Source organism: Hemitrygon akajei, chromosome 23 (genome assembly GCF_048418815.1).
Source record: "Hemitrygon akajei chromosome 23, sHemAka1.3, whole genome shotgun sequence".
Taxonomy (NCBI): domain Eukaryota; kingdom Metazoa; phylum Chordata; class Chondrichthyes; order Myliobatiformes; family Dasyatidae; genus Hemitrygon; species Hemitrygon akajei.
In genome coordinates, this window is record NC_133146.1 from 20,223,058 (window position 1) to 20,250,553 (window position 27,496).

The window sequence follows — 27,496 nt, forward strand, 5'->3', positions numbered from 1 at the left end:
TTTTCAGAAAATCACGTTAACTAACTTGATGAACCTGTCTTCAAAGCTATCTTTTTTGATTGCTTTGCCTATTAGTTATGAAGATCAATATTGTTCAGAATTGTCTCCAGTGTAGTTTCCCTCGTTTAATTGAAGGGAATAGATGGGCAAGTTTCCAGAACTTCAGGATTTGGCAGCTGAGGGAATGAGAACAGATGTGGAGATTATGGAAATTGGCAATGCGTGAGAGACCAGATTTGGAGAAATGCGGGCTCTTTTTAGGTTGTCATGGATAGATTTTTAAAAACAAGGGTGGAAGTGTTTTAATTTGGAGTCTGACTAGATCAAAAATACATTACATAGCAGTTACAACGTAGTCTCCTTTGCTGCCAGTCTTCTGTGCAAGCAGCATCTGAGTGCTCTTCTGTAATGTCACTTAACTGTTTCCAATTAGTTACCTCAATCCTAGGTAGACAATAGGTGCAGGAGTAGGCCATTCGGCCCTTCGAGCCAGCACTGCCATTCAATGTGATCATGGCTGATCATCCACAATCAGTACCCCGTTCCTGCCTTCTCTCTATATCCCTCAACTCCGCTATCTTTAAGAGCTCTATCTAACTCTTTCTTTAAAGCATCCAGAGAATTGGCCTCCACTGCCTTCTGAGGTAGTGCATTCCATAGATCCACAACTCTCTGGGTGAAAAGGTTTTTCCTAAATTCTGTTCTAAATGGCCTACCCCTTATTCTTAAACTGTGGCCTCTGGTTATGGACTCCCCAACATTGAGAACGTTTCCTGCCTCTAGCATGTCCAATCCCTTAATAATCTTATATGTTTCAATCAGATCCCTTCTCATCCTTCTAAATTCCAGTGTATACAAGCCCAGTCACTCCAATCTTTCAACATATGACAATCCCGCCATCCCGGGAATGAACCTCGTGAACCTATGCTGCACTCCCTCAATAGCAAGAATGTCCTTCCTCAAATTTGGAGACCAAAACTGAACACAATACTCCAGGTGTGGTCTCACCAGGGCCCTGTACAATTACAGAAGGACCTCTTTGCTCCTATACTCAACTCCCTTGTTATGAAGGCCAACATGCCATTAGCTTTCTTTACTGCCTGCTGTACCTGCATGCTTACTTTCAGTGACTTATGAACAAGGACACCTAGATCTCGTTGTACTTCCCCTTTTCCTAACTTGACACCATTCAGATAGTAATCTGCCACCAAAGTGGATAACCTCACATTTATCCACATTAAACTGTATCTGCCCACTTACCCAACCTGTCCAAGTCACCCCTGCATTCTCCTAGCATCCTCCTCATATTTCACACTGCCACCCAGCTTTGTGTTATCTGCAAATTTGCTAATGTTACTTTTAATCCCTTCATCTAAGTCATTAATGTATATTGTAAATTGCTGCAGTCCCAGCACCGAGCCTTGCGGTACCCCACTAGTCACTGCCTGCCATTCTGAAAAGGACCCGTTAATCCCTACTCTGTTTCCTGTCTGCCAACCAATTTTCTATCCATGTCAGTACCCTACCCCCAATACCATGTGCTCTAATTTTGCCCACTAATCTCCTATGTGGGACCTTATCAAAGGCTTTCTGAAAATCCAGGTACACTACATCCACTGGCTCATCCTTGTCCATTTTCATAGTTACATCCTCAAAAAATTCCAGATTAGTCAAGCATGATTTCCCCTTTGTAAATCCATGCTGACTCGGACCGAACCTGTTACTGCTAACCAAATGTGCTGCTATTTCATCTTTTATAATTGACTCCAGCATCTTCCCCACCACGTTAGGCTAACTGGTCTATAATTCCCTGTTTTCTCTCTCTCTCCTTTCTTAAACAGTGGGATAATATTAGCTACTCTCCAATCCTCAGGAACTGATCCTGAATCTATAGAACATTGGAAAATGATTACCAATCTGTCCACGACTGCTAGAGCCACCTCCTTAAGTACCCTGGATACAGACCATCAGGCCCTGGGGATTTATCAGCCTTCAGTTCCTCCGTTACCTTAGGTCCTCTGGCCACTATTACATCTGGGAGATTGTCTGTGTCTTCCCTAGTGAAGACAGATCCAAAGTACCTAGATCCAAGGTAATAGGTTAAATGCTGAGGTCTCTGCCGCAGTTATCCAATTACCACTTTGCATACTGCAAAGTTTGGTTGAAGAAACGTGCTATTTCAAATAACATGTTTAATTTTATATTTAGTTTTTGACATATGTTTCCTTATTCTTGACCCTTCGATCATCTTAATAAGATTTTCTACTTCATCGCTAATTATTCCCTCCCCCACCCTCATGACCTGCTATCACCTTTGTATTTTTCCAGTTGGCTCCCCATTTCCCTCGTTTATTCGATGGTCTACTGTCATCTCTTCCTTGTCTGATAACTTCTTAAGCTCTTTGCTTTCCCCACCTATCACCTACCAACTTCTCACATCAGCAACAAGGACTTTTGTGTTCTTAACTGCAGTCTGAATAGAGTTTGCTACAGAGTAACCATAAAGTAGCGTTATTTCCTCAAAGAATTCTAACAGATTTGGCAGGCAAGATTTTCCCATAAAGAAGCCATGCTGACTTTGGTCTATTTTACCATGTGCCTACAAGTACCCCGAAACCACATCCTTAACAATTGTCTCTAACATCTTCCTAACATTGAGGTCAGGCTAACTGGCCCATAATTTCCTTTCTTCTGCCTGCTTCCCTCTTGAAGAGTGGGGTAACATTTGCAATTATCCAGTCCTCTGAAACCATTCCCTGAAATATCACTGCTAATGCTTCCAAATCTCTACCTCTACCTCACTACCTCTTTCAGAACTCTGGGGTGGAGTCCATCTGGTCCAGGTGACTTACTTCAGATCTTGCAGTTTCCCAAACACCTTTTCCCTAGTAATGGCAACTACGCTCATTCTTGCCCCCGACACTCGAATTTCTGGCATACTGCTAGTGTCTTCCATTGTGAAGGCTGACACCATATACTCATTCAGTTCGTCCACCATTTCCTTGTCCCCCAATACTACCTCTCCAGCATCATTTTCCAGTGGTCAAATATTTATTCTGATCTCTCTTTATATATCTGAAAAAACTTGATTTATTCTGTTTGATATTGTTGTATCGCCTATCTTCATATTTCATCTTCCCATTCCCACCCCCATGGCTTTTTTTAGTTGCTTTCTGATGTGTTTTTTTTAAAGTTTCCCAATTCCAGCAATCAGTCCAACAAACCATCTACTTAACACGAGGAAATCTGCAGATGCTGGAAATTCAAGCAAAACACACAAAATGCTGGTGTAACGCAGCAGGCCAGGCAGCATCTATAGGAAGAAGCACTGTCGATGTTTTGGGTCGAGACCCTTCGTCAGGACTAACTGAAAGAAAAGATAGTAAGAGATTTGAAAGTGGGAGGGGGAAATCCAAAATGATAGGAGAAGACAGGAGGTGGGGAGGTGAAGCTAAGAGCTGGAAAGGTGATTGGCAAAAGGGATACAGAGCTGGAGAAGGGAAAGGATCATGGGATGGGAGGCCTCGGGAGAAAGAAAGGGGCAGGGTAGCACCAGAGGGAGATGGAGAACAGGCAAGGAGTGATTTGAGACGGGCAGAGAGAGAAAAAAAAGGAGGGGGGAAAATAAATCAGGGACGGGGTAAGAAGGGGAAGAGGGGCATTAACGGAAGTTAGAGAAATCAATGTTCATGGCATCAGGTTGGAGGCTACCCAGTTGGAATATAAGGTGTTGTTCCTCCAACCTGAGTGTGGTTTAATCTTGACAGTAGAGGAGGCCATGGATAGACATATCAGAATGGGAATGGGACATGAAATTAAAATGTGTGACACTTAAGACACTTAACCTCCTACTTAAGTCATGTTTTGGTAATTATGAGGGTTGATTGATAAGTTTGTGGCCTAAGGTAGAAGGAGTCAATTTTAGAAAACCTAGCACATTTATTTTTCAACATAGTCCCCTCCTACATTTACACACATAGTCCAGTGGTCGTGGAGCATACGGATCCCTTCTTTGTAGAAGTTGGCGTCTTGGACCTCCAGAAAGTGGTCCATAGTAGTGATGACATTATCAGTGTCAAAATGGCGACCACTGAGCGCCATCTTCATCTTGAGGAATAGGTAATAGTCTGAGGGTGCCAAATCAGGTGAATAGGGCAGGAGTTTGAATCAGCATTTGTGGATGGCAGCCATCGCCACTGTGAACTTGGGGGCTAGAGTGTTGTCCTGGTGGAAGAGCACTCCTCTTGTCAGCTTCCCACAACAAATCTTCTTGATTTTTTTTCCGTAGCTGTCTCAAGAGATCAGCATAGTAGGCCCCTGTAATAGTATGACCCTTTTCCAGATAGTCCACCAGCAGCACTCCCTTTGCTTCCCAGAAAACGGAGGCCATCACCTTGCCTGCGGACATCACCGACTTGGCTTTCTTGGGAGCTGAAGATCCTGGGTGTTTCCACTGTTTCAATTGTTCTTTCATCTCTGGTTGGAAGTGCTGGATCCAAGTCTCATCCATGGTTACGAATTGGTGGAGAAATCTCCCGGGATCCGCCTCAAAAATGGCTAGATTGTCCCTTGACATGTTGTGCTGAATCCGCTTCTCATCAGGCCCAAGGAGTTTCGGGACCCAGCGAGCTGACACCTTGGTTATTTGGAGTTCATTGTGGATAACTGCATGGATGCGTTCCTGGGAGATACCCAGCTCTGTAGCAATGTACTGCTGTGTTATTTGTCGATCTGTCAAGATCATGTCATGGATCTTGTCAATGGTCTCCTGTGTGATGATGGTGACAGACCTTCCAGGATGGGTCGTCTTCCAGGCTCTCTCTGCCATGTTTGAGACTGAGGTAGTGGATGACTGCACTAAGGCCAATGTCCATTTTCTCAGACAGTGCTTACTTGCAATTTTCAATGATCTGAAATAGAAACATCACAAAAGTTATTAACTTCAAACTTTCTGCATAATCACTCAGAGTTGAACTGCACGTGTATGTAACGAGAGCGTATAACTCATCTCTTTCTACCTTGGGCCAAGAAATTATCAATCACCCTTCGTATTCTTCCATCAGCTATGTGTCATCAACTCATCTACCTTATTGACATGTTTGTTTCATTTAGGTACGTTATTAAACATAGCTAGGTTCAGATTATATATCTGGTTTCTAAATTTTATTTTCTTGCATTTTAAACTCTTTTATTTGTCTTATGTTCACTTTAAAGCTCTGTTATGGCCCTGGAGTTTGTTGTAGAACAGAGAGACCTTGGAATACAGGTGCGTGGTTCCCTGAAAATGGAGTCTCCTTTAGACAGGATATGAAGACAGCTTTTGGCATGCTGGCCATCATAAGTCAGGGCATTGAGGATAATAAACATTGGGAGAGTATGGTTAAACAGGATTCTGGCAAGGTATTTGGGCTATTGTGTTCAGTTTTGGTTGCCTTGCTATAGGAAGGATATTAATAAAATGAAAAATATGCAGGAAAGATTTACAAGAACATTGTTAGGTGTTGAGGGACTGAGCTGTAGGAAGAAATTTGACATGTTAGGACTTAATTTCTTAGAGTATAGGAGACTGAGTGGTGATCTTACAGAGGTGTATATAATCCTGAGGGTATAGATAGAATGAATGCACAAAGTCCTTTTCCCAGGGATGGGGAATCAAGGTTTAGGATAAGAGAGGAAAAAATTAATAGGAATTTGTGGGGCAAGTCATTCAAACTCATAAAGTGGAATGAGCTGTCAGAAGAACTAACTGGTTGAGGCAAGTACAATAAAAGCTTTTAAAAGACAGCTGGACAGATAACATAGATTGGAAACATTTAGAAGACTATGGGCAGTGTTGGGCTTGAAATTCTGCCCTGTGTTCGTTTAGGAAGAGAGACAACCAACACCGGAATATTACAAAACTTGGCTTTAATGGTGAATCGTAACTGGCACAGCGAATACACGGAGTCGCTGGAGAAGGCACGTTCTGCCTTCCCCTTACATTCTACTCTTATTTATACCCCTTTTCCCCATTCCAACCCCTCGCTACACATATTTGGTAAGGCCAAACTCTGTTGTACATATTAGGTAATATCGGGCACTTGTGTCCCCCTTATTGGCCCGATGCCATTCACTCACGAGTTACCTGTTTCTTTTGTTTACTGAATCACGTGACACTAGCAGTTTCGGTGTAGCGGAATCCCCAGTTTCGCTTCCCCCCTCCCTTGCATTCCTGTCTCCTAATATCACGTGAGCCACTCCTGACCTGTAGTGGCAGTCTCGAATTAACCCTAACAGCAGGCACTGGCGAATGGGACCTAACATGGATAGATCATCTTTGGCGTGGATGATGCATAGAATACTGTCTAATTCAATGAAGTCTGTTCTCCCTTCTGATTTTATGCTCAGTTTACCAACATCTTGCCAAACCACTTTATTCCTAATACAAGAAGACTGCAGATGCTGGAAATCTTGAGCAACACAAATAAAATTATGGAGGAGCCCAGCAAATCAGATAATCTCAAGTGGTGGGGAATATTTTTTTACTAAAAGTTTGGAACTGAAACTTCAAATATCCTTTTCTTTCTCTAAGGATGATGCTGGACCTGCTGAGTTTTTCCAACATTTTTTTGTTTTTAATTTCATAATTTCTTTCAGATTCTAACTTTTATTGAGAAAGAAAATTTCATCTGCACTTCAAGTCTACACCAGACTTTGTAAATATCCTGAGTGTAGATGCCTGTGGTTTTAGACTTCTAGCTTTTCAGTTCCTGGTATGCACTCCACCTTCTTTAGCTTTGATGAGGGTTAGGGTTAGCGGTGATGGAGGTGGTGTATTTTGGGCTGTGGTTTGAAACATTTCTTTGGTTTGTTTGCAAACCCTGTGGTTTTCCACAAATTATTTCAATATTTTGAGATTGATGACTCCACATAATGTTTTATTTTTGAATTCCACAAAGTGCCTTTAATTTGACATTTCAGTTTGTTTGAGTTTTTGAGTCGAGTGTCAAATAGATCTAAATGGCCTGAGTTGAACTTTCCACTTAAATATAAAACAGGTAAATTGCTTGCATAAATCTTCCTTTAACAGATTAACTTGTTTTGTCACATATACATTGAAACTTAGTGAAATGCATTGTTTGCGTCAAATCAAATCAGTTGAGACTGTGCTGTGGGTACAGCCCACAAGTATCAACATGCTTCCGGTGCCAGTATAGTGTACCCATAACTTGCTAACTCTAAACTGTACAGCTTCGGAATATGTGAGGAAACTGTTAAACCTGGAAGAAACTTACATGGTCACTGGGAGAACGCACAGACTTCTTACAGTAAGAGGTGGGAACCAAGCCCCAATCCGTGATCACTGGTGCTGTAAAGCAGTTTGCGATAACCCTTACACCACCATGCTGCCCATAGTATCTTTTTGTTATAAGTTGTGTTATTTAGTTTGTTTAGTCCTTACTATCTTTATGTATCTCCAGTCCCCTCAGAAACGCACTCACATTTTTGTGTGTAACACTCTGTAAGGTTTCACTGCCAAGGCTAATGTAATGGCTTCTATATAATGTTCTACTGCTAAGGTAATGGTGTCTCTTTAGCAGCAATGTCTGGGTTATGACTAGAGATAACGGGGTATGTTAGCCAGTGAGGTGATATTGTTCTTTCTTGTGTGTCTGGGAGCCAGGATTTCACAGTCTTCCATTGAGGAGCAATGGAGAGAGTTGGTAGACCACCGGATGAAGTTGTCTGAGGAGCGAGGGTCCAAGGGCTGGCTACGCTTGGAGGTCGACGGGAACAAACGAACGAACAGTGAGCTCCAACGTTGTGCAATGGACTGTTTCATGAGAATGGGCCCTTTTTTTGTTTCTTTACTAACCATATAGTCAAGTTAAGAATTATAAAGCTCAATCGTTTAATCGCATACTGTGTACTGTTGATATTTTGCGGTGTGGAGCATCCACACAAACGTGATTTCTCATGGGTGCAGTGCCACTTTTTTAGGTGCCGGAGCTATACGAGTGGTGATTGATAAGTTTGTATCCTATGGTAGAAAGGCCTAAGGTTATACAGCCTTCATTACATGCATGTGCAGTTCAACTCTTTGAGTGATTATGCAGAAAGTTTGAAGTTAATAGCTTTTATCGTATTTCTGTTTCAGAATTGACGCCTTCCACCTTAGGCCACGAACTTATCAATCACCCCTCGTATTGTCATACCCAATTTGTGTACCTGCTCATTTCATGTACTGGGCAATTTCCTTGTCCCATTCATATAATGAGCAGGTACACAAATTGGGTGTGACATATGTGTGTGTGTGTGTGTGTGTGTGTGTGTGTGTGTGTATATGTCTAGCACTAAACTAAGATGAAAGAAATATATGAATTTCAGAGCTCCACAGAAATATAGTGATAGTTAAGACATTAACAAGATTATAGCCTATCACTACATTTCACTGTATAACTGGTACAATAAAACGTCTGAACAGGGATACAAGCCTGACCTCGAAGGACCATGACTTTCAGAAGTGCATTTGGACCCGGTTAGAAAAACTGAACTAGAAGCAGGCGAAACACAGCTTTTGTCACTTTTACTGTTATCAGTCTCTTGTACGTTATTCTTGTTACACTCCTCAGCTTGTTTACGAAAGCATCATTGTTTGCTAGAAGCCACAGAGTTGTTTGTGAGAAAAATTTACTTTTGTATTAGCGAGTAATCCATGGACCACCACAAATGTAGCCTTACTAATACGATTGAGTCACAGCAGACAGTAGGGCCCGCCGTGCTTAGCAGTGTTCCTAAGTAGGTATAAAAATAACAGAAATAAAGCATGTAAGTTTTTTACACTTTTAACCACCTAAGTTGGAACCAAGTAATCAAGTATGAAAAAAGAACATCTAATTAACTATTGCTAAAGCCACAAATATTGCTGAATATTAGTATCAAAAGCAGTAGGTTGGCAACTCTGCCTCATACTGTTTCTCTTGCAGAAATGGTTGGATAGGAAATGTACCTGTGAGTGTCGATGCTCACAATATCCTCACACGTTGAGTATTACATGGTTAGACTAATACAGATCCTGTTTTTTTCTTTAAATATATAAAAAGTTAAAGAAGCTTGAATCTTTATATAAATTATTATCGTATCTATACGAATAAAAAATATTGTATTTTGGAAGTGACAAATGTTAATGGGGAGGAGAGCAACCATTTGAGAGGTTTGGAAATGTGTTTCGTCTCGTTCATTGCCTCACTAAATTACTCTTTTTTCCTATCAACACAAAGAGAAAAAGAGCCTCTTTCCAATCAACTATATAGTCAGCCCTCCTTATCCACGAGTTCCGCATGCGTGAATTCAACCAACTGCGAATCGAGAAAACCTGGAAGTGCTCTTCCAGCACTTGTTGGTCGAGCATGTACAGACTTTTTTTCTTGTCATTATTTCCTAAACAATGCAGTGTAACAACTATTTTACATAGCATTTACATTTTAATTAGATATAAGTAATCTAGAGATGATTTAAAGTATACGGGAGGATGTGCGTAGGTTTCCGTGGATCGGGTACGGAAAAAAAAATCGGAAGTTCTCTTACTATGTAAGTTGGAACAGGTACATCCGATATTATTTAGCGTCAGTTAGTCAAACGTTTGTCTTAGTATATAGTATATATTGTACCTCTCTATGCATATAAAACACTTAAGAACATATATTTTAGCACCGGGCTGGGGAAGTTCCCGAGTTCGATCCAGTGACAGACCACTTCCGAGTGCACTCTCCATCTGTGTCTGGTTGATGTGGAGGATCAAAACCCCAAAACCCAATAATTAAACCGCTGTGTTGCTTAGTAATAATTGTAGCTTTCATCGGGACAGGGCCTTTCTCACTTTATCCTTTAAAATTGTTCTGATCGTTGACCGACTAGCCTAACGCTTTTCCAATGACCGATGGCGTTTCACCTCTTTCCGATCGCTTTATTATTTCCACTTCATTTTCAATCGTGATCGTGATTATTTTCGTGAACAGAAACACTGCGGATTCAGAGCTCGGCCGCCGGGTTCTAATGTCCACCGCACTGAGACAGGTTAAATAAGGTCTGGGTTTTCGCTGGGTTCTGAGATCCACCGCATTGAGACAGATTGAGTAAGGGACTTGAGCATCCGTGCTTTTTGGTATCCGCGAGGGGTCCTGGAACCAATCCCTCACGGATAAGGAGGGCTGACTGTTGTTGGTGGAGCTAAGCCAGGGGGTTGATCAGCTATGAATGACGTAAAACTAGCTTATAGCCTAGAAATGTTTTTTTCCCCATTTGGCTGGTATAAAAATACTAAATTCACTTTATCCAGGTATAGAAGAGGATTTTGGATGATTACCTTGAATATTTAATCAAAATCAGGCCGAAGATAAGCAAGCAGTGAATTTTTCTTTCATTATTTTCAACTTTTAACCTTAAGTTTCGATGTTCATTCCTTGCTTAATATAGCTCCTACCTAGAATCCAATGGTACCCATTGGAAAGAGTGGAAAAATGCTCACTTTTGTGTACAGTCATCCCTTGGCTGGAGAGAGACTGAGGGTCTGTGAAATGGCGGGAGGCCACAGCAGGATAACAACGGGTTGAGCAAAGATGAATTTCACAAATACCTAAATAAAAAACAGTCACAGCTCCAGGATTTCACCAAAAACGATCAAATATCCTATCCTAATGTTATTAGTGGTATTTTCGCCACCAGCCACCGACCCCTCTCCCCAACCCCTGCTTCCGTAGAATTCCCTCTATTTAATATGCACCCACTGTTAAAATTCCCCACTTGTTTATTTGGACTTTTTTTTAGCAGAGACGCTGGAGTGGCACTTCAGTGAGCTCCAGCAGCATTGCACCCCTGATTTCTCAGTTTGGCAGGGCCAGAAGCTGTTTTTCCCCTAGACGACCACGGGCTGGCCAAACCTGAGGACCTGGGGGGGTTACATGTCTACTGGGAATAAGTTCAACACAATAAAAAGTTCTGCAACCCATTCTGATCTGGGGCATGACTTGTGAAAATAATGCAATTGGTCTCATTTGCTGATTTGGTTACTGACACAATTGACAGTGGGTGTTAGTATGACAAGTTTTTTAAAAGTTCTATCTCCTCTAGACTACACTGTTTTTTACAACCATCGTGGCTTTGACTTCAGTTTTTTGAAACATTGTTTTATTGCCCTGGCTTCAAACAAAGCTGTCAGTCAATGTGAAGGGACTATCTTTTCCTTAAGTATAAGAAATTGCAAGTCTTGATTCATTTAGAGTTTCCATTGCCTTTCAGAAGTTGATTGTTGGAACATATTAAACTTTGAATCAACCTGTAGCCTCTAAAATGTTTTTGCAGGAAATATGAGCTCAGTTGATTTGTTGGTTTGAAAATAGCAGCCAGCCTTTTTTGATATTGTTTATGCATATGGCCAGTGAAGTGCTTGTTAGCATATCCATGTCACTTGGATTTAGCTTCTTAATAAGTTTTACTGTATATGTGACATCTCTATTTCGATATATGTATGAAATTTATCAGAAACCAATCTGGCTACCAACAAAGCATGTCAATTTCTAACAGTTCCTTACTGTACATTGAGTCTGATTCCAAATCATTTATTTATACAGGAATGGGAATTTTTTTCCTCAAGGATCTGAGAAAATCTGCTTCTTTTATTAGAGCTCTCAGTTCTTTTACTTAGTTACTGATTTTCATGATTTGTACCTTTAATTATTGAGTTTGTTTGGATAGCAACTTGTACTTGTACCAAAGGTATTTTAAAAGCCAATGATCTGGGATTCTCTTCTTAAGTTAAAACATCTTTTCTCCAAAATTTACATGATGGATGTAAATTTACGTAATGGTGGAGTAGACTCGATGGGCTGAATGACCTAATTCTGCTCCTGTGTCTTATGTTTTTATGGACTTATTGAGGTAGTAGGGGAAAAAATGTGGTATGTTTGTTTATTTAGATATACAATGCAGAATATGCCCTTTAAGCTGACCACCAGCAACCTCTGATTTAACCCTAGCCTAATCGCTGAACAGTTTACATTATCCAATTAACCAGCTGACTGGTACATCTTTGGACTGTGGGAGGAAGCCCAGAGTATCTGGAGGAAACCAATGCATTCCATGGGGAAGATGTGTAAACTCCTTAAAGAGGATGCCGGTATTGAACTCTGAAGACCCAAGCTGTAATATCATCATGCTAACTCCTATACTACCGTGGTGACTATCTTGGTAGTGTATTTGAGAACAATATTACTGTTTCTCTTTCCCCAGATGCTGACATCTGGGTATTTCCAGCATTTTCTTTTTTTATTGCAGTTTGTTGAGAGAGTCATAGAGAACTACAGTACAGAACCAAGCTCTTTTGGCCCATCTACCTGCACTAGCCCTCCATAACCCTCCCATCCATGGACCTATTGAAACTTCTCTTAAATGTAACAAATTAGCTTACATCTATCACTTTTGTCGGCAGCTTGTTCCACACACATTCTGCTTAAATATTTCATTTTCCATCTTAAACCAATGACCTCTGGTTTTACCCTTACGAACCTGAAGCTGTTAACGTACACTACAAGAAATGAACAGGTCAAGCACCATTTATAGAGACAAAATGTGTGAGCTGAAGTTTCAGGTCTTGATCTTGCATCAGAATGCTATGAGAAAAAAAGATAATTAATTGAATGTGAAAATATTTTGAAAGGCACAACAAAAGGTGATATTTCCTATTCTTCTAAATTCTACATACACTTTTTTGAGCTGATGGGGGATTTTTACTTTAGGTAGAAACTAGTGCAAAAATGATTTTCGATTTATGTGCACTGTATTTCAAAGATGGAAGAAAAGTGCTACTGGATTTTGACTAAAGCAGTGTCTTTGAAGTGTGTTGATGAATTTAAATTGTTGACATAACAGACACTGTCTTGCTTTAAATTTCAGGAAAAATCCTCTTCAAAAGAAGCCATGTGAGAGATGTGGCTATGAAGCGACTGAGACCCATTGATGAATATTGCCGGGTAAGAAAGTACCCTTGCATGTTTTATAATACATTCTTACCCTTGGAGTTTCAATTGATGATGATATGACCTTCAGGACCACCTCAGTATTTTGTACATCTGGATGTTTGTCTCTTCTGGGACATTGTTATAGTGAAAAGGAGATAAAGAAATGCAAGCTTTTAAAACAAAAATATTTTTAATCCTTTAGTTCAGCCTGAAGGCACAGTCTGGGCTTCCTCCTTAGGTTTCAGTTTTTTACACATGCAGAATCTATCTGTTTCCTTAAGGTTGTTATAAATGGGGGATGGGTGGTTGTGTAGTGGAGATAAGCTTCCATTACCTATTAAATGCTGCCATTGGTGTGCGTTTCAAATAGCGTCTGACAACCAAGTATAGCTCCTGGTTTTCACATGTGACTTAGTGACCTAGTCCACTGGAACCATTTTTACTGACAGTACAGGAGAAGGGCAAAGGCGGGTTTCTGGTGCTTTAAAACCATTCGCTTTGGGCAGATGGGGCTCACTAGCCATGGTTGGCAGTCATCTAGGAGAAAGGAACCTCTGCTGCCTTATGGCTATTACCCACTTATGGTGAAGGCTTCGGGAGTGAACCCTGAGGAAAATGTGGGCAGTCCTACATTGAGTTCAATACTGACTGGCAACTCCTGCGATGCCTCTGGTGCTAAACTGTATGGGTTTCTGCCTTTCCTTTGGATTCATCAGCTGTATGGAGAGCTGCATGGGCAGCAACTTGCGTGTCACATAGACTGTTAGGAAGCTACATCCATGGTTGATCCCGACCTCAAGGATCTAACAACACAATCAGGTTGAAGGTAACAAAGATTAAGTATTTACAAGGATTAGGGAGTTTCCAATTGCAGTTTACATCATGTACAAGAAATTCTGATGATGGGTTTATTTATAATGCAATGGTCTGTTGTGGATTTCATGTACTGAAAGTTTATCTGAATGATGTAAAGCATCCTTTGATTATATTGAAATGTTGTTTAAAAATAGCATTTTGGGAAACTGTGGCTTCAGGTTCTACTCCAAGATTAAACATGTTTTTAAAATCTTGCACTACTTTAGCTACTTTTCACAATAGCTGTGTGCCAAAATGCTTTGCAGAAAATACACTTTGGAACTGTTGACTTCATCTGTAGGAAGTGCATCCAGCTGCAGCTCCTGAGTACGTTAAAGAACCGGAGCTGGAGTTGTTTGTACTTAGGATTGTGTGGGATGCTGACCCGTAGATAAGAAGCTTAGTAAGATGGCCACATCTAACATATGGGCAGAATATAGGTGACCATCAGGAAAGATCGAGAGGCATGCATACAATGCAGGGTTCTCTGTGGCCATTCACCTCAGTTTCCTCTTTGGATCTTGTGAGTGCGGGGAGCTGGCATATAATCACAGCAGTTCACAGGGTGTGGATTGCATCTTAACTGGAGGGAACCAGTATCTTCACCAGAAGGTTTACACTAGTTTGGCAGAGGGATGGGATAGGAAGCAAATCACCAAGACAGAAAGTGGAGGAATTGAGAGGAAGATAGATGTCATGACTAGTAATTCCGTAGGGAAGAACAGGCAGGAGCCAGATTATAGATATGATGGGACAGATGGGTTGGAGATTATTTATTTTAATGCAAGAGGTATTAAGGGTAGGAGAGATGAACTTAGAGCATGAAGAAATAAATGTTGAGACCATTACAGGAGGTTGAGAGAATGATGGAACTGGATGCTTAATGTTCCAGGGTTTTGAAGTTTTAGAAAAAAATAGTTCAGAATCAGGTTTAATATCTCTGCCAGATCTCGTGAAATTTGCTGTTTTGTGGCAGCAGTACATTGCAATACATAATAAAACTAAACTACAAATTACAATAAAAACTATATAGAAAAGAAATTAAATTAAGTAGTGCAAAAAGAGAAGAAAATATAGTGAGGTAATGTTTGTGGATTCATTGTCCATTCTGAAGTCTGGTGGAGGGGAAGAAACTGTTCCTGAAATGGTGAGTGTGAGTTGTCAGGCTCCTGTGCTGCTTCCTTGATGATAGCAATGAGAAGAGGGCATGTCCTGGGTGATGGGGGTCCTTTATGAAACATCGCTTTTGAAGGTGTCCTCATTGCTGGGGAGGTTAGTGTCCATGATGAAGATGGCTGAGTTTACAATTTCTGCAGCTTTTTCTGATCCTGCGCAGCGGCCCTTCCATACTAGATGGTGATGCAACTGGTTAGAATGCTCTACATGGTACACCAGTAGAATTTTGCTAGGGTGACATAACAAGTCTCCTCAAATTCCCAATGAAATAGAGCCACTGTCGTGCCTTCTTCGTAATTGCTTCAATATGTTGGACACAAGATAGATCTTCAGAGATATTGACACCTAGGAACTTGAAACTGCTCACCCTTTCCTTCAATGAGGACTGGTGTATGCTCCCTTGATTTCCCCTTCCTGGAGTCTGCAATCAATTCCTTGGTCTTACTAACTTTGAGTGCAAGGTTTTTGTTGTGACTCTACTCAGTCAGCTGATTTATCTTGCTCCTGTATGCCTTCGCATCACCATATTGTGTACAACATACGTGCAGGCAGACTAGGGAGAGATGTTAAAACAGGGAGGTTGTGATGGGTGACATCAATTTCCCCAGTAACAAAATCAAGTTTACTATAACATTCTTATATGATGCGAAATCTGTTTTGCAGTAGCAGTACAGCATAAAGGTATAAAATTACTAAAAAGTACAAAATAAATAATCAAAGGAAACAAGTAATAAGATAGTTTCATGGCTTCATGGATCATTCAGAAATCTGATGGCAGAAGGAAAGAAGCTGTTTCTGAATCATTCTGTATGGGTCTTCAAGCTTCTGTACGTCTTCCCTGATGCTAGTAATGAGAAGAGGGCAATTCCGGATGATGAGGGTCCTTAGTAATAGATGCTGTCTTTTTGAGGCTGTCTTTTGAAGATATCCTCGGTAGTGTGAAGGTTTGTGCTCCTGATGGAGTTGTCCGAGTCTATAACCCTTTGCAGCCCCTTATGATCCTGTGCGTGGGAGCCTCCAGATTGAGCTGCGATGCAACCAGTCAGAATGTTCTTCACTGTACATTTATAGACATTTGCAAGAGTCTTTATGGTAAAATAAGTCAAAAAGTCATGGTTTCTATAAATGGAAATTTTGCCTGCTAAATCTGTTAGAGTTCTTTGAGGAAGTAACAATCAAAGGAGACAGTGGAGAAAGTGGACAAAGGAGTGGCAGTGGATATCATTTACTTGAATTTTCAGAAAGCATTTGATAATGTGCCACACATGAGGCTGCTTAACAAGATAAAACCCTATGGAATTTCATGAAAGATACTGGCATGGGTAGAGGAATAGCTGACAGCCAGGAGGCAGCGAGTGGGAATAAAAGGGGCTTTTCTGGTTGACTGCCAGTAACTAGTATTCCTCGGGTCAGTATTGGGACCGCTACTTTTCACACTGTTTGTCAATGATTTGGATAATGGAATTGATGGAATTTTGGCAAAGTTTGTGGATGATATGAAAATAAGTGGAGCAGTAGACAGTGCTGAGGAAACAATGTGATTGCTGCAGGACTTAGACAAATCAGAAAACTGGGCAAAAAAGTGGCAGATGGGATACAGAAGGAAATGTACAATAAAAGGAGCAATAGTGCAGACTATTATTTAAATGGGGAGAAGGTTCAAACATCAGAGGTGCAGAAGGGGCTTGGGCAAGACTCCCAGAAGGTTAATTTACAGGTTGAGTCTGTGGTAAAGAAGCCAAATGCAATGTTGGCATTTATTTCAAGGGAAATAGAATATAAAAGCAAGGAGATAATGCTGAGGCTTTATAAGACACTAGTCAGGTCTCACTTGGAGTACTGTCAACAGTTTTGGGCCCTGTATCTCAGAAGGGATGTATTGCCAGAGGAGGTTCATGAGGATGATTCCGGGAATGAAGGGGTTAACATATGAGGAGCGTTTGGCAGCTTTGGGCCTGTACTCACTGGAATTCCAAAGAATGGTGGGGGGAATCCAATTGATAACTACTGAATATTGAAAGGACTAGATAGGGTGGATGGGTGTGGAGTATATGTTTCCTGTGGTGGGGTTATCCAGAACTAGAGGGCACAGCCTCAAAATTGATGGGCGACCTTTTGGAACAGAGGTAAGGAGGAATTATTTTAGCCAGAGAGTAGTGAATCTACGGAATGTTCTGCTATAGACTGTGGTGGAGGCCAAGTCCATGGGTATATTTAAGGCGGAAGTTGATAGTTTCCTGATGGGTCAGGGCACCAAAGGATATGGCAAGAAGCTGGGTGTATGGGGTTCAGTGGGATCCGGGATCAGACATGATGAAATGGCGGAGCAGGCTTAATAGGCTGAGTGGCCTAATTCTGCTTCTATGTCTTATGATCGTTGGTGAAATACCAAATCTGCACAAACTCCTAATGAAGTAGAGCCACTTCTGTCCCTTCTTTGGGATTGTATTAATGTGTTGGGTCCAGGACAGATCTTGCTGGATGTTGACACCCAGGAACTTAAAGTTGCTAATCCTTTCCGCTACTGACCTCTCAAGGAGGATGAGTACGTGTGAGTTGTGGCTCACCACATAGACTTGAATATAGAGAGCATAAAACAGTGCACTAACCATAGAGGGTTAAAACCTGAGATGTGCTTATGTTGATTGTCGGCATGGAAGAGATGTTATTCCTGATCCATACTGACTGTGATTTCCTAATGAAGAAGTTGAGGATCCATTTTCAAAGGCCACGTGGAGAAGCTTGGTAAATCATCTTGAGAAGTTGATATTGTCCTGAAATCAATAAACAGCCTGATGGATGATTTGCTGTTGACCAGATGCTTCAAAGTAAAGTGGGCAGCCAGTTATATAGGCCAAGGCCTTCTTAGAGCAAGATATTTAGATGGAGTATAATTTGTTAGGTGTAGCCAGGTAGCAAGTAGTCCAACAAAAGGAAGCCCTAAACTGCATCTGGTATGGCAAAGACAGTCTGGTTAGGTGACTGACTTTATTGGAAAGTTAGGGAAGAATGATCATAACTCCTCAATGTCTGCAAGATCATGGAGCTGATTATTGACTTCAGGAGGAGGAAATGAGATCCGTGAGCCAGTCCTTATTGGAGGATCAGAGTTGGAGACGGTCAGCAACTTTAAAATTCCTTGGTGTTATTATTTCGGATGCCCTCTCCTGGGCCCAGCGTATAATATAAACATAGAAAACTTGCAGGACAATACAGGCTCTTCAGCCCACCATGTTGTGCTGAACCTGTACTTACTTTAGAAATTAGCTAACATTACCCATAGCCCTCTATTTTTCTAAGCTCCATGTACCCATCTGCCTCCAGCACCATTGCTGGCAGCCCATTCCAAGCACTCACCACTCTGTGTGTGTAAAAAAAACAAAAACACACTTACCCCTGACATCTCCTCTGTACCTACTTCCAAGCACCTTAAAACTGTGCCCTTTCATGTTAACCATTTCAGCCTTGGGGAAAAAGCCTCTGACTATCCACAAGATCAATGCCTCTCATCATCCTATATACCTCTATCAGGTCAACTCTCATTCTCCTCCGCTCCAAGGAGAAAAGGCCAAGTTCACTCAACCTATTCTCATAAGTCATGCTCCACAATCCAGGCACCGTTGTCCAGCTGTAACCTCTGACATTCCTCCACACTGTCCACAAAACCCCCAACCTTTGTGTCATCAGCAAATTTACTAACCTATCCCTTCACTTCCTCATCCAAGTCATTAAAAAAAAATCACAACGAGAAGGGGTCCCAGAACAGATCTCTGAGCCACACCACTGGTCACTGACCTCTATGCAGAATATGACCCATCTACAACCACTCTTTGCCTTCTGTGAGCAAGTGAATTCAGGATCCACAAAGCAAGACCCCCTTGGATCCCATGCCTTCTTACTTTCTCAATAAGCCTTGCATGGGGTACCGTATCAAATGCCTTGCTAAAATCCATATACACTACAGCTACTGCTCTACCTTCATGAATGTGTTTAGTCACACCCTCAAAAAATTCAACCAGGCTCGTCAGGCACAACTTGGGTTTGACAAAACCATGCTGACTATTCCTAATCATATTATGCCTCTCCAAATGTTCATAAATCTTGCTTCTCAGGATCTTTTCCATCATCTTGCCAACCACTGAAGTAAGACTCACAGGTGTATAATTTCCTGGGCCATCTCTACTCCCTTTCTTGAATAAGGGGACAACATCTGCAACTCTCCAATCCTCCAGAACCTCTCCCATCCCCATTGATGATGCAAAGATCATTGCCAGAGGCTCAGCAATCTCCTCCCTCACCTCCCACAGTAGTCTGGGATACATCTCATCCGGTCCCGGAGACTTACCCAACTTGATGCTTTCCGAAAGCTCTAGCACATCCTCTTTCTTATGTCTATATGCTCAAGCTTTTCAATCTGCTGTAAGTCATCCCTACAATCGCCAAGATCCTTTTCCATAGTGAATACTGAAGCAAAGTATTCATTAATATTGCAGCAAAATATTAATTAATACTGCTATCTCCTCCAGTTCCATGCAGACTATTCCACTGTCACACTTAATTGATCCCATTCTCTCATGTCTTATCCTCTTGCTCTTCACATACTTGTAGAATGCCTTGGGGTTTTCCTTAATCCTGCTCACCAAGGCCTTCTCATGTCCCCTTCAGGCTCTCTTAATTTCATTCTTAAATTCCTTCCTCCTAGCCTTTTAATCTTCTAGATTAGTCTAGAAGATTAGGTAAGTGCAATTAGAAAGAACGCACAGCAGTGCCTTTTCTTCCTTAAGAGTTTGTGAATATTCAGCATGACACATAAATTTTTGACAAACTTCTATAGAATTTGCAGGGATATGAAGAGAGGCTGGAGTAATGGGATGAGCTGGGTTGCTCTTTTACAGAGCCTTTATGTATTACAGGAGGAAAATTGATGATCATGTGATTCAATTAACCCTATGGTGATATGTTTGTGTGAAACTATGTTGTTGATTGGCAGTGAATAACTCTATATTTAATTTACTCTAGGCTCTGGTGCGACTGCCGCCTATGATCTCCCAGTGTGCAGAAGTGCTCCGTTTTTTTGAACCTTGTCCAGAAGATTTAAATCCACCAAAGGAGTAAGTAGAGTTGAAAGCTTGATGCCTGCATAGCTTGAGGCATAAATGCTGATAGAAGGAAAAGCCTTTTTATGGGATTGTGATAATAAAATTTTGAAATATGTTTGAAAATGAAGAAGTTTAGAGAGAAATAAACTGGAAAAGCACATTCATTTGATTAGACATTGCTAGAGTTTAGCAAGAATATGACCACTTTGATCGCAGTGAAATAGACTTTTACTTGTTCTAATTGTTTTTTTTATAGCAGTTGTGTTTAAATTTGTTTTTTAATGTGAATGCTCCCTATCTGATGCTTTGTGCCTTTATTGCTGCTGCAAGTAAGATTTTCATTGCACCTGTGCCTGAATGTACTTGTACACAACAAACTTGAATTTGACTTTGACCACAGGGCAGCTTAACGACAGTAACCTCTGGCAAAGTGGGCAGTACAGAGGCATAGCTAGTAGAACTACTACCTTACAGCTTCAGAGACCCAGGTTCTATACTGATTTTGAGTCCTCTTTGTTGAAAATTTGCATTTTCTCCTTGTGATCAGGTGGGTATCCTCTATGCACAGCATTGTTGTAGATGTTAGAACATAGAACAGTACAGCACGGGAACAGGTCCTTTAGCTTATAATGTTGTGCAGAACTAACTAAGCCAAAGTCAATTAAACTCATCCCTGTTATGACATCCCTCAATTCTCTACATATTCATGTGACTATCCCAGAAATGCTTTAATGCCTCTATCGTATCTGCTTCCACGACCAACCCTGGCAATGTATTCCAAATCACTCACTGTTCTCTGTGTTTTAAAATCTCCTACCCCACATGTCTGTTTTGAACTTTTCCCCCATCACTCTAAAAGCATTCCCAGGATTGAAATTAGATTGGAAACTAGTCATTAATGCTGTCTGTAGAGATCTTTTCTGGGGCCGCCTAACTCATTGTGATGTTTATACATGACTTGGATAAGTAATTGGGAAGATGAGTTAGTAAGTTTACAGATAAGCTGAAGTTTTGTGGTGTTGTGCATAGTGTAGAAGGTTGCCATAGGTTACAGCAGTACATTGAAAGGATGTAGAATGGGATATGGACAGGATACTCAGCTGAGCTGAGAAGTGCCAACAGAGTTCAATCCAGATCGACGTGAAGGGATACATTTTGGAAGATCAAACTTGAAGGCAGTGTACGAGGTTAATGGTAGGATTCTTAGCAATGTGGCTGAACAGAGGAATCTTGGAGTCCAAGTGATCCTGTTGGGGAATTGAGTTCAAGAGTTGAGAGGTAATGTTGCAGTTTTATAAAACTCTGGTTGGGAAACTTTAGAGTGCTGTGTTCAATTCTGTTCACCTCATTACAGGAAAGATTGGAAACTTTAGAGAGGGTGCAGAGAAGATTGAGGATGCTGCCCAGATTAGACAATGTCTTAAGGAGAAAGTTTGAGCAAGCTAATGCTTTTATCTTTGGACTGAAAGAGGATGAGTTGACTTGATAGTGAGAGGCATAGATAGAGTGAATAACCAGTGCCATTTTATCACGGCAGCAATTGCCAGTTTTGGGTAGATGGAGCTCGTCAGCCTGGGAAGGCAGTCCATCTAAGAGAGGGAAAACTCTGATTTCAGACATCCATTGCCTTGCGGCCATACCCACTCATGGGAAAGGCTTCGGGAGTAAACCCTGAGGACAAATCCGGAGCTGGAATCCCTAAGGCAGTCCGACGTTGCCTTCAACCTCATTCTGGCAACTCCTGCGACAACGCTGGTGCCAAGATGTATCAGCCCTTGCCCTTCCCTTGGACAACATCGGTGTCATGGAGAGGGGAGACTTGCTGCATGGGCAGCTGCTGGTCTTTCATGCAACTTTGCCCCGGCCTGCACCCCGGAGAACTTTCCAGGCGCAGATCCATGGTCTCGCGAGACTAATGGATGCCACTGCCACCAATTTCCAGTACCTGAGCACATCAGTTTAAGGTGACTGAAGGAAAATTTAGTGGTTTTTTTTAACATAGAGAGTATTAGGTGTCAAGAACAGTCTGTTGGGGCTAGTGGTAAAGGCTGTCGAAGCAGGGACATTTAAAAAAACTCTTAGATAGGCACATGGGTGTTGGAAAAATGTGGTGTCAGAGGTTGTGCAGGAGAGAAGGATTATATTGATTGTGGAGTAGGTTTATGTAGGTTGGCACAACATTGTGGCCGAAGGGCAAGCACTGTGCTGAATTATTCTATGTTCTGAGACAGAAAACAGAAAAGTCAAGTTTCCTGAATTTGTAGTTTTTAATATTATGAAGAAGGCTGCAACATGGCTTGATGAAAGATGAGGTGCTATTCCTCTAGCTTGCTATGGACTACAATGTAGAATATAGAACACAGAACAATATCACATAAGAACAGGCCATTTGGCCACAATGTTGTGTTGAACCATCTAAAAAGCAAATCAAAAACACCCAAGTATGGGTGTCCCCCACCTTTACAAAGGTAGAGCGTTCCTGTGAAGCCTTTCTTAAGCTGATATGGCATAAAGCAAAGAACCATTAATTTATATGGGAAAAATTTTCGTAGAAGTGAAAATCGTATTTGTAATACGAAAACAGGTTACTAATGTACGTCTTTTGTAAAAGCAAAGTGGCATAAAGGGAACATTCATAAAGTGGGGGACACTGGTACTAATCACTCCCACCTACACCATGGCCATATCCCTCCATCTTCCTATGTGCCTATCTAAATGTCTTTTAAAAGCATCTACTGTATTTGCCTCTACCACCATACCAAGCAATGCATTCCAGGCATCCATGATTCTGCGCTTTAAAAAAAACTTAGCACTCACATCTCCCTTGAACCTACTCCCTTTCACCTTCAATTCATGTCCTCTGATATTAGATATTTCAACCCTGGGAACCAGATACAGTCGGCTCTCCTTATCTGCAGGGGATTGGTTCTGGGCCCCCCCCCCCCCCCCCCCCCACGGTTACCAAAAATCGCGGATGCTCAAGTCCCTTATTTAACCTGTATCAGTGCTGTGGTCTTTAGGACCCAGTGGAACCCCAGACTTTATTTAACATTATTTAAGCAGTGGACATTAGGACCTGGCGCAACTCTGAACCAGCAATGATTTTGTTCACAAAAATAATCACGATCATGATTGAAAATAAGGTGAAAGTAATAAAGCGATCAGAAAGGTGAAATGCCATTGGTCATTGGAAAAGCGTTAGGCTACAGTTGGTCAACGATCGGAACAATTTTAATGGAGCATGTGAAAGGCCCTGCCCCAATGAAAGCTACAATTATTACTAAGCAACGCAGTGGTTTAATTATTGAAATACATATGTTTCTTAAGTTTTATATGCATAGAAAGGTAAAATATATACTATATACTAAGAAAAATGTTTTACTAATTGACACTAAATAATACCAGATGTACCTGTTCTGACTTAAAATCCGAGTTAAAGATGGACTCAGGAACAGAACTCATTCATAACCCGGGGACTGCCTGTACTTTTAAATAATCTCTAGATTACTTATAATACCTAATACAATGTAAATTCTGTGTAAATAGTTGTTATACTGTATTGTTTAGGGAATAATGACAAGAAAAAATAGTCTGTACATGCTCAAACAATGAGTGCTTGGAGAGAGAACTTCCGGGTTTTCCTGATCCGCGGTTGGTTGAATTCGTGCATGCGGAAACCACGGATAAGGATGGCCAACTGTACTGTCTGTCCATCCTATATATGTCTCTCATAATCTTATAAACCTCCATCAGGTCTCCCCTCAGCCTCCGGCATTTCAGAGAAAACGACTCAAGTTTATCCAGCTTCTCGTAATAGCACATGCCCTCTAATCGAGGCAGCATCCTGATGAACCTCTTCTGCACCCTCTCTAAAGCCTCAATATCTTTCCTTTAGTGGGGTGACCAGAACTGTATGCAGTACTCTAGATGTTGCCTAACCAGAGTTTTATAAAGTTGCAGCATAACCTCTTGACTTTTGAACTCAGTGCCTTGACTAATAAAAGCAAACATTCCATAAGCTGCCTTAACCACCCTAGTGACCTGTGTAGTCACTTTCAAGGAGCTATGAACTTGGATCCCAAGATCTCTGCTCAGCAACACTGTGAAGAATCTTGCCCTTAACAGTATACTGTCTACTTGCATTTGCCCTGCCAAGGTGCAATACCTCACATTTATCTGGGTTAAACTCCACCTGCCATTTCTCTGCCCATATCTGTAGATGATCTATATTGTGCTGTATTTGTTGCCAGTCTTCTACACTATCCACAACTCCACCAATCTGCAAACCCACCCTTCTACATTTTCATTCAGGTCACTTATATATATTACAAACAGCAGAAGTTCCAGCAAAGATCCCTGCGGAACACTACTAATTACAGACCTCCAGCTCAAATATGTCCTTCCAACCACTACCCTCTGTCTTCTATGTGCAAGTCAGTTCTGAATCCAAACAGCCAATTTAATAGGGACCCCATGCCTCTTAATCTTCTAGATTAGCCTTCCATGAGGGACTTTGTAAAACACCTTATTAAAATCCATGTAGACAATATCCACTGCCCTATCCTCATCAATCTCTCTCGTCACCTTGTCAAAAAACTCAGTCAAGTTGGTATGGCACAATGCCATTCTGGCTCTCCCTAATTAGACCGTGGTTTTCCAAATGCTCATATATCCTACACCTAATAATTTGCTCCGGCTATTTCCCTACAACTGCGTGAGACTTACTGGTCCCTTGTTCCCTTCTTAAATAGAAGTACAACATTAGCAACTTGCCAGTCCTCTGGGACCTCACCTGTGGCTAGAGAGGACACAAAGGTATTGATCAAGGGCCCAGTAATCTTGTCTCTTGCCTCCTTCAATAATCTGGGGTAAATCCCTTCAGGCCCTGGTAACATCCAGCTTAATACTCATTAGCAGGCCCAGCACTTCCTCCTCGATTCTAAATGCCCTAATGTATTTATACACTCAGCACTGATCTCTTGGTCCTCTACATCTTTTTCTGTGGTAAATACTAAAGCAAAGTATTTATAAAGTACCTCACACATTCTCCGCATCCAAACAGATGTTTTACCTTTTATTCTTGAGTGGTCCCACCCTCTCCCCAGTTATCCTCTTGCTCTTGTGATGTATGTATAGAATGCCTTGAGATTCACCTTAATCGTACTTGACAAGGACTTTTCATGGCCCCTCCTGGCGTTCCTAATTCCCTGTTTAGTTCTTTTCTGGGTTTTTTATACTCCTCGTGCTTTGTTTGATCCTGACTTCTGAAGCTTTACATACTTTCCCTTTTTCTTCTTGACTAAATTCTTCATCTTCTGGACATCCAAGGTTCTCTTACCTTTCCATCCCTGTCTTTCCTTCTAACAGGAATGTAACTTTCCTGCACTCTGTGCAATTAATCCTTAAACACCTTCCACATGTCTGATGTGGACTTGCCAGAGAAAAGGTGTTCCCAACTTCTTAGTTCTTGCCTAATACCCCTGTAATTTGCTCCACTCCAATTTAAAACTCTCCCATAAGGACCATACTTTGTCTGTAGCTATTTTGAAAGTTAAGAAGTTGTGGTCATTGTTCCCTAGCTGTTCACCCACTGAAAGGTCAGTACGGCCCCTCCTCTTGTAGGACTGTTCACATATTGATTTTCCTGAATGCACTTAACTAATTCTGCCCCATCTAAACCCCTTACATGAAGAAGTTGAAATCCCCCTATGACAACAACCCAATTTTTTTTTACACACATTTCTTTAATCTGATTACACATCTCTTCCTAAATGTCCCAGTGGCTATTAGGGGGTCTGTAGTACAATCCTATCAGTGTGATTGCACCCTTCCTATTCCTGAGTTCTACCCAAATGGACCCTGTCTGACCCCTCCTTTATGTCTCTCTTGGGTGCAGCTGTGATATTGTCCCTGATTAATTGTGCAATTCCCATCCTTATTACCCCCTCCTCTATCTTTTCTAAGAAAACCCGGTATATTAATCACCTATTCCTGCCCCTCTCTTAACCAAGTTTCAGTAATGGCTACAACAGCATAGTTCCATGTACTGATCCATGCTCTAAGTTCATCACACTTACTCATAATGCACCTAGCATTAAAATATTCTCACTTCAAACTGTCTGACCCACCTGTTATTTCAACTTTGTCTTTCAATATTCTTCCTGACATCTTAAAAAGCAAAATCAAAATAATAGGTATGTTGGGTCCAACAGTTTGAAGTGTGTATATTTTAATGCTAGGGATATTATGGGTAAGGGTGATGAACTTAGAGCATGGACATTAATCTGTTTAAGAATATTTTCATCATCCTTCTGGCCCTCAGAATACTTTATTCCATTGAGTGCTGTGATTATTGTAGCAGAGGCATTATTGTATATATGAGGGGGCAGCTACTAGCAGCCGGGAAGCAGCCTTTGTTTGCCCAGCAGAAGCTCGATATTCTGGATTAGCTGGATGAGGGTACCAAGGATGCAGTTCAAAGTAAAAAGCAGTGCAACAACAGATGGAGATGTAAACCATATCTCCCGTCTACCATTATGCGGAATGCAAGATCGCTGGCAAATAAATTGGAGGAACTAGTAATACTTGCAAGGACACAACAAATACCAGGAATGTGGTGTTATGTGTTTCACCGTGAGATGGTTACACGAGCAAATGTCAAATTCCAACGTGACTGTGAATGGATTTTCGATGCTACAAACAGAGGTAATCTACAGAGTGGTAAGAGGAAGGGAAGTAGGTTTGCTGTGCTTCTGAAGGCTCTTCTCAAGCACAGAAAGAGTCTTTAGATCTGGAGACAGGGAGGAGTTGAAACACGTGCAGAAGGAGCTAAAGCAGAAGATCAAGGTAGTTAAAGAGGAATACAGGAGAGTGCTGCAGAACAAGCTTGGGCAAAGTAGCAGAAGGGTAGCATAGAGAACAATATTCAGTCAGCCTAGCTTGGAATGCAGCCGTGAATGGGCTAATAAGTTAAACCAGTTCTTGGACTTCCGGTAAGATGGAGATTGTTTAGTTGCTCCGAACTTTTGCTCCGTTATTCTTCTTACCTTTGCGCTATGTGTCTCCCTTCTTAAACCTCAGTTAGGTATTTTATTAGTTCTCTTTTACCTGGCTGCGAACGCATCTATCTTATAATGGCTACCAAAAGTACTAAAACCGGGAAAAAGGACATTTCTACGGCTTTGCCGGCTGACATTCTTGCTGTTCTGGAACAACATCGACAAGATACTTTAATGGATTTTAGAACTGAATTTAGAACTTCTTTCAACCAGCTGAGTCAAACTGGATCAGATTAATGCTAGAGTGGATGATCATGCTGAACATTTATCTCGCGTTGACGTAACTTCTGAAGATTTAAAACGCCGTGTTCAA

The 27,496-nt window shown here is 41.3% G+C and overlaps 1 protein-coding gene across 6 annotated transcripts in view; it reads left to right on the forward strand.

Annotated features, from left to right (window-relative positions):
- sh3pxd2aa (SH3 and PX domains 2Aa) overlaps positions 1-27,496 on the forward strand; it is a 266,480-nt gene that overhangs the window by 77,594 nt on the left and 161,390 nt on the right. For 2 of the 6 annotated variants that reach the window (XM_073027125.1, XM_073027126.1), the window contains exons 4-5: positions 12,931-13,007; positions 20,046-20,137. In XM_073027125.1, coding sequence (XP_072883226.1) covers positions 12,931-13,007; positions 20,046-20,137 — 169 coding nt within the window. The other 4 variants (XM_073027127.1, XM_073027129.1, XM_073027128.1 and 1 more) reach the window with 4 other exon arrangements.